The following is a 12773-nucleotide window of genomic DNA, read 5'->3' on the forward strand; positions in this document are numbered from 1 at the left end:
CTCGTCATTCCGAGAATCTTGCGAGCAGAGCTCTGCTCTTCGTTCCACGTCGACCCTGAGTGTGGCCATGCGGGAGTCTTCAAGACCTACGAAAGACTTCGCCACCGCTATTACTGGCGGGGAATGTATAATTTCGTTCGAAAGTTCGTCCGCTCTTGTCATGAGTGCCAACGGCGGAAAGCGCCACCGCACAATACTGCCGGTGAACTCCAGCCTTTACAATGCCCATCCCGACCCTTTGATCGCGTGGGCATAGATCTCTACGGGCCGCTTCCGTTCACTCCTGCCGGCCACAGGTGGATAATCGTTGCGGTAGGCCACTTAACCCGTTATTCGGAGACTGCTGCTCTACCAAATGCTACAGCGCAGGAGGTCGCCAATTTCCTACTTCGTCGTTTTCTCCTTCGTCATGGAGGTCCACGTGAACTGTTAAGTGATCGAGGCCGCGCCTTCTTATCTGAAGTCATCGAACAACTGCTTGCTGAATGTGCCATTGTTCATCGTAAATGCACTGCTTATCATCCACAGACTAACGGTACCACGGAACGCTTTAATCGAACTCTTGGTGACATGCTCGCCATGTATGTCTCACCTGATCACTCTAATTGGGACCTAGTTCTTCCGTTTGTCACCTACGCCTACAACACCGCGACTCAGGCCACTACCGGATTCTCACCCTTTTACCTTCTTTACGGCCGTCATCCTTCGCACACCATTCTGCCCTACCGGCCGGACCCATCTGAATGCCTGCCGATCTCGGAAGCCGCCAGACAAGCAGAGGAATGTCGCCAGCTTGCCCGCCGATTCACCTCGGACGACCAGAACCACCAAAAAGCCGTTCACGATGCCCAGAACTCGACTCCCACTTTTCTCCCGGGAGCTCTCTCGTCTGGTTGTTAGTGCCACACCGCACGCCTGGGCTCGCTTCAAAACTCCTTCCGAAGTACGACGGTCCATACCGCGTTCTCGAGAGAACATCACCCGTTAATTATCTGGTTGAGCCGCTAACGCCACCGTCCGACATGCGACGCCGTAACCGCGAAGTCGTTCACGTTCAACGTCTCAAGCCGTATCACAATTCTACCATCCTTCCAGAAAACTAAGTCGCCAGGATGGCTCCTTTATTTCCACGGGGCCATTGTAAGGAAGATGAGGAACGTGCGCGCAGTCAGCAGCATCGGCAGCATCTAGCACGCAGCAGAGGCTTGAGCTCGGGGACTGTGCTCGGTGCATCGTAGAACCCCAATAAACCTCCTTTATAGTTTGCAGTTTTCCTCCGAAATATAGAGAGGCTTTCCCATCCTTACAGCTGGTGCGTTATCGTAAGGTCAATCTGCGTAACAGAGAAAAGCGCACACCACGCATCACATGACTCATTCACTGCTCCACCATCCTTGGCACCGTACAGTTGACCAGGTAAAGAGCAACAGTAAAGAGCAGGCGCCGTCTCATTGACAGGTAGCAGATCACGCCAAACCTAACAAACATTCTGAAATTGGGTAGGTTACGGCGAGCTCACACGATGCATCCCTCCATTCATCATCAATCCGTCATTCGTGCAATGCATGCAACCGGGCAGCCAGCACACTATGTGCCTATGACACTTTCGTGCCTGCCTTATGAATCCAAAACGCGCCTTGTGATTGGTTAGTCGAAGCTACAAAAAGAGACCAACGTGCGTCTACGATCAGTATCAGGAACGAGGCCGCCGTACGGTGGGTTGCAAAGATGGCGATTGTGAACAAGTTTGTTGCCATCCCGCGCACTCGCTTTCATTTGCGAGGCAGTTTGTTGGCTTTCCATATGTCGGATGGCTGCTGCAAATAGATCTGCATCAAGTTAGCACCCAACCGTGACTTTAGCTGTTGATGCCCAACAAAGCAGTGCCAATTAGACTTAATGGCCTAGGCAGCATGGCCAATGTTGTAACAGCCTGCAATCCGTCACGAAATGTTTGCCGCTAACAGGTTTGTACGGGTGGCTCATCAGTGATTGGTCGTGAGATCACGTGTACGGGTTATATCAACAGCTGTTGAAGCAGCGTTAAATTCGACTCTGTGTCCAACACCATCTGGCAGCTATAATCAGCCTGATCTTTGTACATACTTTCATACTTTCATACACGGTGCCTGAATGCCATTTTGCGAATTTCGCTGTTCGGGCGGTGCGCTTGCAATCCCCGCATAGGGCCAACATCGGGGAATGCAGGCAACAGGGCAGAGGTGCCCGCAGAGACAAAGTCTGCTACCACCTCAGCTGGGGTGGGCCAACCACAGCACGCTTGATGCTTCTTTTGTGCAGAAAACAATGAAGTGAGACGATCGCTCGCGAGGCATTCAGCATGAGGGGCTCCGTGGCGCATGCGACATTCAGCACTGCATGGATCTCCACACCGAATATACCGAAATTTTGAAAAATCTAATACTAGACATTCGATTCACAAACTGAATTATTTGTATGCTCTATATTCAATTTGATTTGGCGATATTGCAGTATTCACACAGCCCTACAAAATATCGCTATTGCTGCGTGACTCGGGCGTCAGCTTAGCACACAGTCTGCAAGGGGAATCCGAATTATCGAATGGCATGCTCAAAGCCATTCGAAATTTCGTCTGTCATTATACATTAAGGGGGGAGGAGGGGATCAGAATTAACTTTTTCGTTTCTTGACAGAAAGGGCTGAAATTTGGCACACACACTGTACATTACAATAAAGAGAGAATTCTAAAATTTCATTAGGATATCTTAATTAGTTTTTGTTTTATAAGAATTTATAAGTTCCTTGCTTGTGGAAAGCCTGGCACAGTAACGAAACATGATAGGGAGCTGGAAATACTTTGCATGTTTGCCCAGATGTCTAATCTACATCAAGACAGTGTATGAGTTTTTTTTTTAGTGCGCTAATAATTTTTTGCTCAACATAACATGCACATGACTGTGCTTCACTGCATGGAGCCATGTAGTAATTGTGAAATAATTAAATAATGGAAAGATAAAGAAACATTTCAAGACTGTCTTTAAGGGGGGACACGGGTTGTGGCGACCAAAAATCGCGAAAAAAACTATTTTTTTTCTTGCATTTTTGGAATGTACAGTTATTATTGCATCTATATTGTTAATTTCATACCGATAACATCAGTATTTTAGCCGCAGTGATGCCTTATACGACATGTACTAGCTGAATTTCAGGCGGAACTCGCGCTGAAACGGCATATTTTCCGAAACGCGCGCCTGCTCTTTCACGTGTGCTAGCGCGGACATCTTGGTCTCATTTGAAAGAGGCGACTTTTCGCTTCAAATTCCCGCCAGAACGGGCCCCGTTCAGCCATTGGCCACTTATAAAATGCGCGGCAAAGAAAGGTACTAGAACGCCCTCCTATTCGTCACTCGGTGCACGTGACTTCAGCTTGCCTCCCGATTGGCGGAACTGCATGGCCATCGTCTGCTCCGCGCTTGGAGCCGCGCACTGAGGTGCGCCATCTTGCCCTAGTGTCAACGCGATATCTGAAACGGAACGCAAATTTCGAACGCGGCACAAGTTTGGTGCGCAAAAAGTGGGACGAACACTCATCGAAAACTTCAAAAAAACGCTGCTCAACACTGCAAAAAACGCTCAGGACGCCACAACCTCAGCGACCGATGCCAAAATTGTCGATGCAGCAACGGCAGGCCTAACGACCGGATCGGCTGCTGCGGATACTGTGACAAGTCCGCCTGCCGTTGACCCTTCGACCCAGCGCTCGCGTACGGCAAGATACGATATACCGGCAACCCTCCAAGCGGGAGGAGGAGGAAGCGAAAGCCAAAGCAAAGCTATCGGAGTTGTCTTCCGCTCCAGCGACGGAGAGGAAACGCGAGTGTGGGTGACAGTACCGACGATGCACTTCGCCCGCCTGTTGGGACTACGTTTACGATTGTGGATTTGAGTGCCGTGAACACTTTATTAACATTTGCGAACTGCAACATCTGCAGTGGTGCCTTATAAATCGTCCGAGACGAGCGGGAATACGGACTCGCTGTGAAGCTGCGTTTTATGTGCGCAAATTGTGGAGAGAGTGCGTCGGTGTGGAGCTCGCCGCGCGTTCACAGTGCTGAACGAATGAAACCCTTTGCTGTGAACGTTTTTTGGCTACGCGTGCCATGCAGGCAACGGAGAACCGACAGACCGCGTTCAATGACGTTTGTCTCGTTGATGGGCATCAGCCGTCGGGCTCTTCACACGAAAACGTGCCAGAGCTACGTGAAGACGAAGTTGACGCCAGCGGCCGATTGCGCGGCGCGTAATCTGACGAGCGACTGCGCGCGGTCGGTTCGCGAACTTTACGCCGAACTGAACGTGGGTCATACTGGGAACATCGTTGTGTGTAAGGTCAAGGGCCTCAAAGGACATAATGAAAGAACTATGTCTAAATCCGAGCGAGCAAAGTCGCACCCTCATGGCCGAGAAAGATAGGCGTCAAATGACAGCATCAGCCAAGAAATGCAAAGCATCAGAAAATTTGCGCCAGTCCCTCAAAAAGCGGCACACCGGGGCTGGGAGTCAGCAGGACTACATGCCTGGTGCCTACTGAGCTGTTACAGCTGTAAATTTGTAAATAAAGTAGGGTTTTGCACGTTTTCTCACTTTTCTCAAAACATGTTTTTGGGTCACTTCACTAGATTGTCGAAGTGATATCTCATGATCTAGAACAGCTAGAGCACTAATTCTTTCTTTAGCAGAAAGCCTAATCTACATATTACAAAGTGCTGCGAGCAGAATTTCAAATATGTGTGTATGTATATTTCCATTTTATGAATTTTCTTTTGGTGTGGTAGCCTTAGGTCAAGGAAAGAATTTTGATCACCTGCAGAATGGCTAATTAAAATTTCATTTGAAAACTTTTTGCAGCATTGCAGTTATTGCACATTATAGTATCTAGCTATGCAATAATATTCACTTTCTGCTGAGCAGTTTTTTTTTCCATTGTCTCCGGAAACAATAGAGTGGCAACACCGTCAATCTCCTGAACTAATGAACGTACAAGAAAGATCATTGCATATTTGAAATTGGCACGAAAAACTAAGTAAGCTTGTATATTTTCATCAGATTTGGCCATAAGATGCAGGTAATAATCTCCACAACCCATCTCCCCCCTTAAGTACAGCACAGCTTGTGGATCAGAGCAAAACAAACTGGACCAAAATCGGTCCAGCCATTGTTGTGCTACGCTTTCCACGAGCGAGGTGATTGACAAAAAAAATGCAATTGAGAAAACTGGCAGCAAAGTTTTAAAAGCACTGCAAATTTATTAAAAAGCACCAGGGCTGTAATATTTTGAATCATTGCTGTCAGGCATCTTCTTACACCTCTGCCTCTTTATTTGGTGGGCTTTGGATGCCTTCTTCAGGCGTTCTTTATCCTTTTCTTGCGCCGTTTGAAGTAGCGCATGACCACCATTTTCACTGCCAGGCCGAGCCTGGTATCGCAGTGTACACCCACAGAACGCTGTTGGCATCTTGGGCACAGAGCTTTAGCGATCAAAGAGTTCATCGCGGAAACAGGCATAATAATGACCTCGCAGTCACAAGGGGCCTAAATTTGTTCTTGGCATTGCTGCTTCCGCTCAGTCGCGGACACTGCGCGAAGGGAGTCGCGAACGCTGCATGCCTGCGCTTCTGCAGTCACCACTGACACAAAACGCGGCTCGAGGTGCGTCTGAATCGTGCGACGATTCGTCTGGTGAGCCTTGAGTCACCATACAGTATGTAGCTCGTCGACGATTGGGGCTCACTCGCAGGCTGCGTGTCCCTGTCGCACGATGCATCGGAAACGCACACCATCTCTGCCGGCGATGGAGACCTTCGACCCGCGTCGCCTCCAACAATGTGATCTCGGACTCGCGCGGCCGTACGCACAGGTGCGAGAGCCTCCGTTCGCACGTCTTCCGGTGGCTTAGTTATCAGTATCGATGTTACAGGGCGATTGTCGGCTTCGCTGCTGGAATAGCACGGTGCAAGATAACGCGGCACGTTATCCGCGTGTTCAGTCGGGTTCTCCGCTTCTCCCGCTGGCCGCCGTCTTTTTCTCGCCGTAGGAGGCTTGCGCTTCCGTTTTCCGAAGGCATGCTTTATTTAAAAGTTCTTTTTGAACGAGCGACGATCCATCACTGACCTGGGAGCTTTCATAAATCCGAATTCTGCAAGTGTCAAGCGAAGAACGACGCCGGCGTGGTTTTCAAAGCAGACAACTGCCGTCCGCTGTGGTTGCCAGCTTGCCCGCTGCTGCAGCAGCAACCAATGGCGAGACGCCTTTCAATATGGCAACCAATCGGAGGCCCGCTCTCATCGCAGGGCCCTTGTGACCGCCTCTAGCAGACCCGCGCTTCTCTTGTGTTTGTGCGTTTGTTACAAGATGGCGACGACCGAAGAATTCAGAAACGGAATGGCGAAACTTCGAGCGTTCGAACCATACCAAGATGGCGGCGTTCGGTGGCGGGAAAGGCGAGTTAGGGCTCCGCGAACTGCGGTGATTTTACGCGATTTAAAGCTGTTTTCTCGCCCTACGCACTGATAAATTAATTTTTTTCGGGCGCTTTTAGTGCGTTTTCAGTCAAACCATTTTGATACAATGTAGATTACGCATTGCAGATACCGAAACGCATCGTCGCCAAAAATCGATCTTTTTTGGCGATTTTCGCGATCTGATCCCCACGTCCCCTCTTAAGTTTATGTGGCCGGTGCCACGAAGCAGTCCAAATAATCGAGCACGTCTGAATTACTGGTGTCTGAATGGGACGGCAACTGTAATGATAAACGGAATACTTTGTGCCATCACGGAGTGGGCACCACACACGCACCTTGGCCATGGCGAGCACCCTCCGCTCGAGTGAGTGGATGCGCAGCTCCTTCTCCTTGAGCAGCTGCACCAGCCGACGGACCTCCTCCTGAACACGCTCTGCCTCCTGCACAGACACAGCCGCTGATCAGCGATCTCCAGTCTACCAGACGTGTCCGACTTCTCGACCCTTCAAGGGAGCCCGTGTGTGTTTGTGCATATGGCGCATTTGGCGATTTTGATGCACGTAAGCCGCACCCCAATCAGGTTGGCAGCATCTACCCCATTCCTGTACGTGCATGTTGAATGGGCGGCACGACATGAGCAGAAAAGAAACATGCACTGTACTATAAACTTGATTTATTCGAGGAAAACTAATGTTTATGCAAAGCAAATTTAATGCAACGTCTATGCAAGTGTAAGGCAATGACACAAATGTGTTCATATATGTGTTCTGTCCATTTCAAAGCAACACAAGTGTATATTATATCGATTAGATAGATATAATATGATAGATTACCTAACAACCACTTACAAGGCACAGTTCTTTAGGATGCACATGGTCAGAAATGTCAATGCACAGAACAAACTCTTGCTTTGTGTCTTCTCAAATCCGTTTCGTGTATTTCGTGGTGGTGGTGGTGTTCACTTAGCATGATGAGAAGCTGTGTGCGCGTTGAGAAATACAAGACATAATGAGAACCATTTGTCTCCGTAACCCTCTAGCGCAGTGGTTCTCAAATGGGGGTCCACAAAACCCATGCCTACATTAAAAAGAAAAAAGAAAAAAAAAAGTCACCGCGTATTGACAAGATGTGCAGATTGAATTGACGTGGTATGTACATTTGTTTGACCATTCTTTGCTAGGTGGCAATAAAAGGCATCTGTTTCACGCCACATGTTGTGTTCCTTTATACCCCCTCCCCCATCACTTTCGCCGGTTTACAAGGGGTCCCCAGCACATCCACGGCTGAGAACCACTGCTCCAGTGAACAAATAGTTGATTGCACCCCTACTACCAGTGCTCAATGACTTGCTAGTTCACGAGATGCACACCGAAGACGTCTTTGATGACGTCGGTAACGAGAGGTTTCTCAGTTTCAATAGGTCGCCATTACCCTTGGATGAAAAAGATATTACACACAACGCGTGGACCTCCATTCCAATGATATTGTTTCATTTATTTACTTATTCAATACTGAAAACCTCGACTGTCCCAACAGAAAAGGCATAAAAGGATTGCAGCAGCACACACAGAAGAACAATAACGTCAGAAGTCATACATTAAATTGATACAACAAAAATGAGCACTTTAGACAAGAAATTCAATAAGGTTAACAATTGCAGGTAAGTATACACAACAAACGGAGTAATGTCGTGCGGATACACATAACCGGAAAGACAGCACTGAGAAGGGAAGGGATCCACTGTGCGGTAATTCCAATCACCTGCTGCTCTGGGCAAAAATTAGTGTTTGCACGCGTTTGTGTGCGCAGATACAGGCTTAACACTCAGACTGCGTTTGTGGTTGGAGGGACCAGTTGTCTCCAACTATAAAATATTCACGACCAATGCGTAATTTTGACAAGTGAATGGAAAAAATTTAACCTGGCAGCTTTTCTTTGCTCTGACAAATGCTCAAGTTTTACCAATGCCAAAATGGAGTTGAGAGGATCTTGACGTTTAAAATTATTACAGTAGAACCTTGTTGATACGATACCGTTTCGTACGATTTCCCGGTGCCAACATTCGTGATCAAAAACACTAAAAGCAACCTAATATAGTTACGCTCCTTTTTTACCAATTAATATGTTCCCGGAAAACACGATCTTTCGACATCAACGTTCAGTACACAGCTAAACCTCGATCGAATGATAAATTTTGTGCCTGCTAGATATCGCATCAAAAAGGAAAGTTGCTAGGTGCACGGAACCAAGAACAGTAGCCTCTCACTGCAGCAGCTTCCCCACAGTAGTTGCCCGCCCGTGTTACGCGGTAACGCTGGCGAGTGCTCAGTTTCCTATTCCAGTAACACCAGCAACTCTTGCGAGCCATCACACACCGCCATTCACAGCTTTGTCGCCAACCGTACCGTGGTATGTATGTGTTTGACAGCGCGAGTGGCATAGTGCCATCGGTGCTGTTGGAAGCATACTGCACGCTTCAATTACACGATAACCCTAATGTGCCGCCCTTCCCTGCTGCGTGCGATGCGAAGTGGACATCAGGTGCTGCATCGTGTTACGGTGACACCCACCAGCTCGGTTCTGTTTAGGTTTGTCGTCCCCAGCTTCAAACAGTACGCAATACGAAAACACCAGAGGCTGTCTTGGGCATTTGTGCCGCAACGATTCCCGCCGTGTGGGCACGTCAAAACTTCTAGCCAAAACGCCTTGCCCGAAGAAGCTGCTGAACACCCAGGCCGAATTTCGGGAGTGCAAACTTAAGCTTGCCGAAGCCGTAACAGAACAATGTGTGTCTTGATACTGCTCGGGGGCCCCACGGGCTCGGAGCGCGTCGGCATGTTGTGCTGAAAAGATACACACAATGCTTCACATTACGTGCATGTCAACTAAACTTGAGTTGGCCAAAATTTTTTTGCAACTTTGGTTTGTAACTTTTCTCGGTTAGTACATTTTTGTTGAATTCTTTTCGGAAACATAGGAGTAGGAAGGAGCTTCTACAGTACACATAAAGCGAGTGCCTTGACGTTGCACTTTCTCTTCTCATTTATATCGACTACTGTGCACGGGTTCCACACCATGCTGGCATATTTAAGCGAAGATCTAACAATAGATTGGTAGGCACTTAGACGTAATGCGCTGGAGGAACTGCCTAATTTGTGTTTCAGAAACCCCAGCTGTTTTCTGGGGTTCCTGCCCTGTATTTTACCCTCAGTGCATGCTGCATAAACTTTTATGAGCATAATGTGGTTGGTCCTGAATTGTGAAAGCGAGATAACTTTTGGTGTTCGGAAGGATATTTGCTGAATGGTCAGAACCCCTATCGTCCGAAGCACCGATGATCGAAAGGATTAGCCAAATTTCTGAGAAATCTGTGCACGAAGTCTGCGGCGCTGATGCTTGGAACGCTTAGCCACGGATCTGAGATCATGGTCATCACAGTGGTCGAGAGCTTGCAAGGTGCAAAGAGCTTACGACGCCCCTACCGAGCGAGTGCTGGACCAATGGCGAAGTGCGCTGGAATCACGTGGTGAATGCAGCCAATCGGAGACTTCAGAACAACCCTCAATAATTTTTTTTTGTGTGTGTGTGCTTAGTTTTGTGTGGAGGAGATAGCTGAAACGGCAAATCTGAAGACTGAGAAATATTCTTTCTGACCAAACGAAGGTGACAGTGCTTGGTTGCGCTGTTCCGGAGATATTATAGCTTGAAAATACAATACTTCTCGTGATTTTTATTATATGTTTCGCCACCTTGGCTAATACAACAAATTTTTTGGAGCAGTTCTACATGCTTTCCAATGAAGGTATTTTGGAATCAGAAAAAGAGTTGCAGAAACTGAAAATGTGATTTTTAAAAAATAGATGTTTTAACCATTTTCAATAATACAAAAGCTGCACCCTCCCTTAATGGTCACTCAAACACTTGTGGTGTTCATTCTATGTCTGTCCTTGTTCTTTCAATTTACTTTATCTGAAGTGGACACCTTCACAATCTATTGGCAGCACTTCTAAACTTGTACAGCATATACTGTTTGCCCCACCATCTACGAATAGCCTTCTATACCAAAAATACCTATCACTTGCCAAATCACTGGCTTTGGCAAATTGGCACTCATACTTAACGCCTGCTGGTTTGCTGGCTTTGGCAGCCAAGGGGTTAAACTCTACAATGAAGTCCAACAGTGTCCTCTTGCCGTGGCTGTTGTAACCAGGGATCTCTGCCCCTGGCGCAAGCAGTGCGAGGCAACCTTTTACAGTGAAACCTCATTAAACTGTAGTTGACAGGAACTGAGACAGAGTACATACTAAACGGTAGTACTGCTGAACAGAAATAGTGCGAGATCGCCCACTTACCTGCCAAAACGGAACTACGAGAACGTGCAATGAAAGGGCAGAAAACAAGCAGTATTTATTCACTTCGCGCGAGATAAATATATTATTGCGGCAGGCTAGCAGCGATGATGGCGGCCTCAAACTCACTCAAGCTACGAGCCAGCTTTTCCTCCAGCCTCCTCTTCTCGGCAAACACCCACATGAGGCTGACGTAACGCACAGCATCTGCCACTGTCGGGCCCGAATCGGCCGTGCTGTCGCTTTCCGTGTCGTCCTCATCCCTAGCGTTAGGTGACAACAACAGAGGCAACAATGCCGAAAAGTCAAACCTCGTAGCCGACGTATTTTCATGGTTGCAGCAGCATTGCCGACCAACTTGCACACACTGTAATCAATGGTAGATCCCTCTTGCGTGCCAGCACCTACTTCTTCGTGCCATGTTCGACAGCACAAACAATGTCAGATTTTTTTTTCTATGCTGAACACCCAGTTTCTGTCCTAGCTTGCACGACACCACAACACGAGCCACAACACTCCAACTATGGCAAAGCGCCGAAATGATGTGGATGTTGATGTGGTTTCGCTCTTCCAAGTGCCCTCTGCGTTTGCGCTTGGAAGCCATTCTGATCTACGAGGCTCGTTGTTCTGCCAAGCCGCCCTACCGCCGTGATTTCGTTTCGCGACAAAAAGTAGAAACACTATGTGTTAACCAATACATACGGCATACAGTGGAATCTCAATGATACGATCACGGCTAATACAAATTTCTGGATGAATCTAATTTTTCTGTGGTCCCGGCCAAGCCCCATTACTTTGAAACGTGCTAGAGAACGGTTGTTACGAATAAATTTTCGACCCGCGTCGGTTGACACGAAAATTACCGAAGACACTTTGGAAATTCTAAAGTGTGCTTGGCGAAAGCCTGCTGCCGTCTGTGCTCCGCTTCCCTGGCGTTGCTGTTCGCTGAAATGGCCAGTCGCAGCTGCCGTCTGCTCCAATTCACTTGCTTTGGTGTTCGGCGATATCGCCTGTCGCTGCTGCTGCTTTCGTTCTGCTTCCCTGCCTTTGATACCCGGTGATCTAATCAGTCGCTGCTGGAGTTTCCGTTCTGCCTCCCTTACTTTCGCATCCGGCGACATGTTCTGGCGTCGCATGCGCATTCGCTTCTTGTTCTTCTGGCGTTTGGTGTTGGGGGAATCCGGCGTCCGCCGCCGCTTCCCCGAACCGCTTGGCGTGCAATCACTGGGCTGCTTTGGAGCCATGCGTCACTCCCACTCGACTGCAACGAGACATCTGGCGAAGGAGCAGAAGGAGCGAAGGAGCTGCCACCGCCGAGTCACGCGCGCCCGTTCTACCGCTACTGTGTGACGTCACGGTTGCCATGTGCAGCTGCGGAGGAGGTTGCGCCGCTGCGTGGAGGAGGCCACAGTTGGCACGATTCCAGCGCATGGACGGACGCGACCGCGAGCATGAGCCCCACTGACGGCCGCGAAAGAGAACAGCGCGCAGTCACGCGATTTCTCCCTTTCTCTTTTGGTGCGGACGGCACCGTACAGCGCGGAGGCCGCGACTGGGCGCGAAGAGTTTAAAGTGGTGGCGCTTTTGTTGCTTTTCCTCCTTTTCCTCGTGCCATCGGACACCATCGTGTGTGGACGGCTGATCAGACCGCGTGTGGACGGAGTAGCTGCTGTGCTTTGGGCCGCGTTCGTTGTGTTAGACGTGGGCGACGGCGAAGGACCACCACCGGCGGCTGAAACGCTGCACGTGTTCGAAGTCTGAGGCGTGCTATGGCCGCGGATGAAATCAGCGACGACACGTGCACGCTTTTTTATGGATTTGGACAAAGTCTGCTAAGTGACCTGACAAAGAAGAAGCAGAAGGACATCAGAGACTTTTTATTCAAGAAATAAATGCTTTTTACGTACGTGTGCCTGAGTGA

At 48.7% G+C, this 12773-nt stretch overlaps 1 protein-coding gene across 1 annotated transcript in view; it reads right to left on the reverse strand.

The window, feature by feature from the left end:
- Window positions 1–12773, reverse strand: part of LOC126519259 (uncharacterized) — a 59494-nt gene that overhangs the window by 22166 nt on the left and 24555 nt on the right. The window contains exon 5 of the mRNA XM_050168877.3: window positions 6839–6943. Within this exon, the coding sequence (XP_050024834.1) occupies window positions 6839–6943 (105 nt within the window). The remainder of the gene's footprint in view (window positions 1–6838; window positions 6944–12773) is intronic.

This window comes from Dermacentor andersoni, chromosome 10 (assembly GCF_023375885.2).
Source record: "Dermacentor andersoni chromosome 10, qqDerAnde1_hic_scaffold, whole genome shotgun sequence".
Lineage (NCBI taxonomy): Eukaryota > Metazoa > Arthropoda > Arachnida > Ixodida > Ixodidae > Dermacentor > Dermacentor andersoni.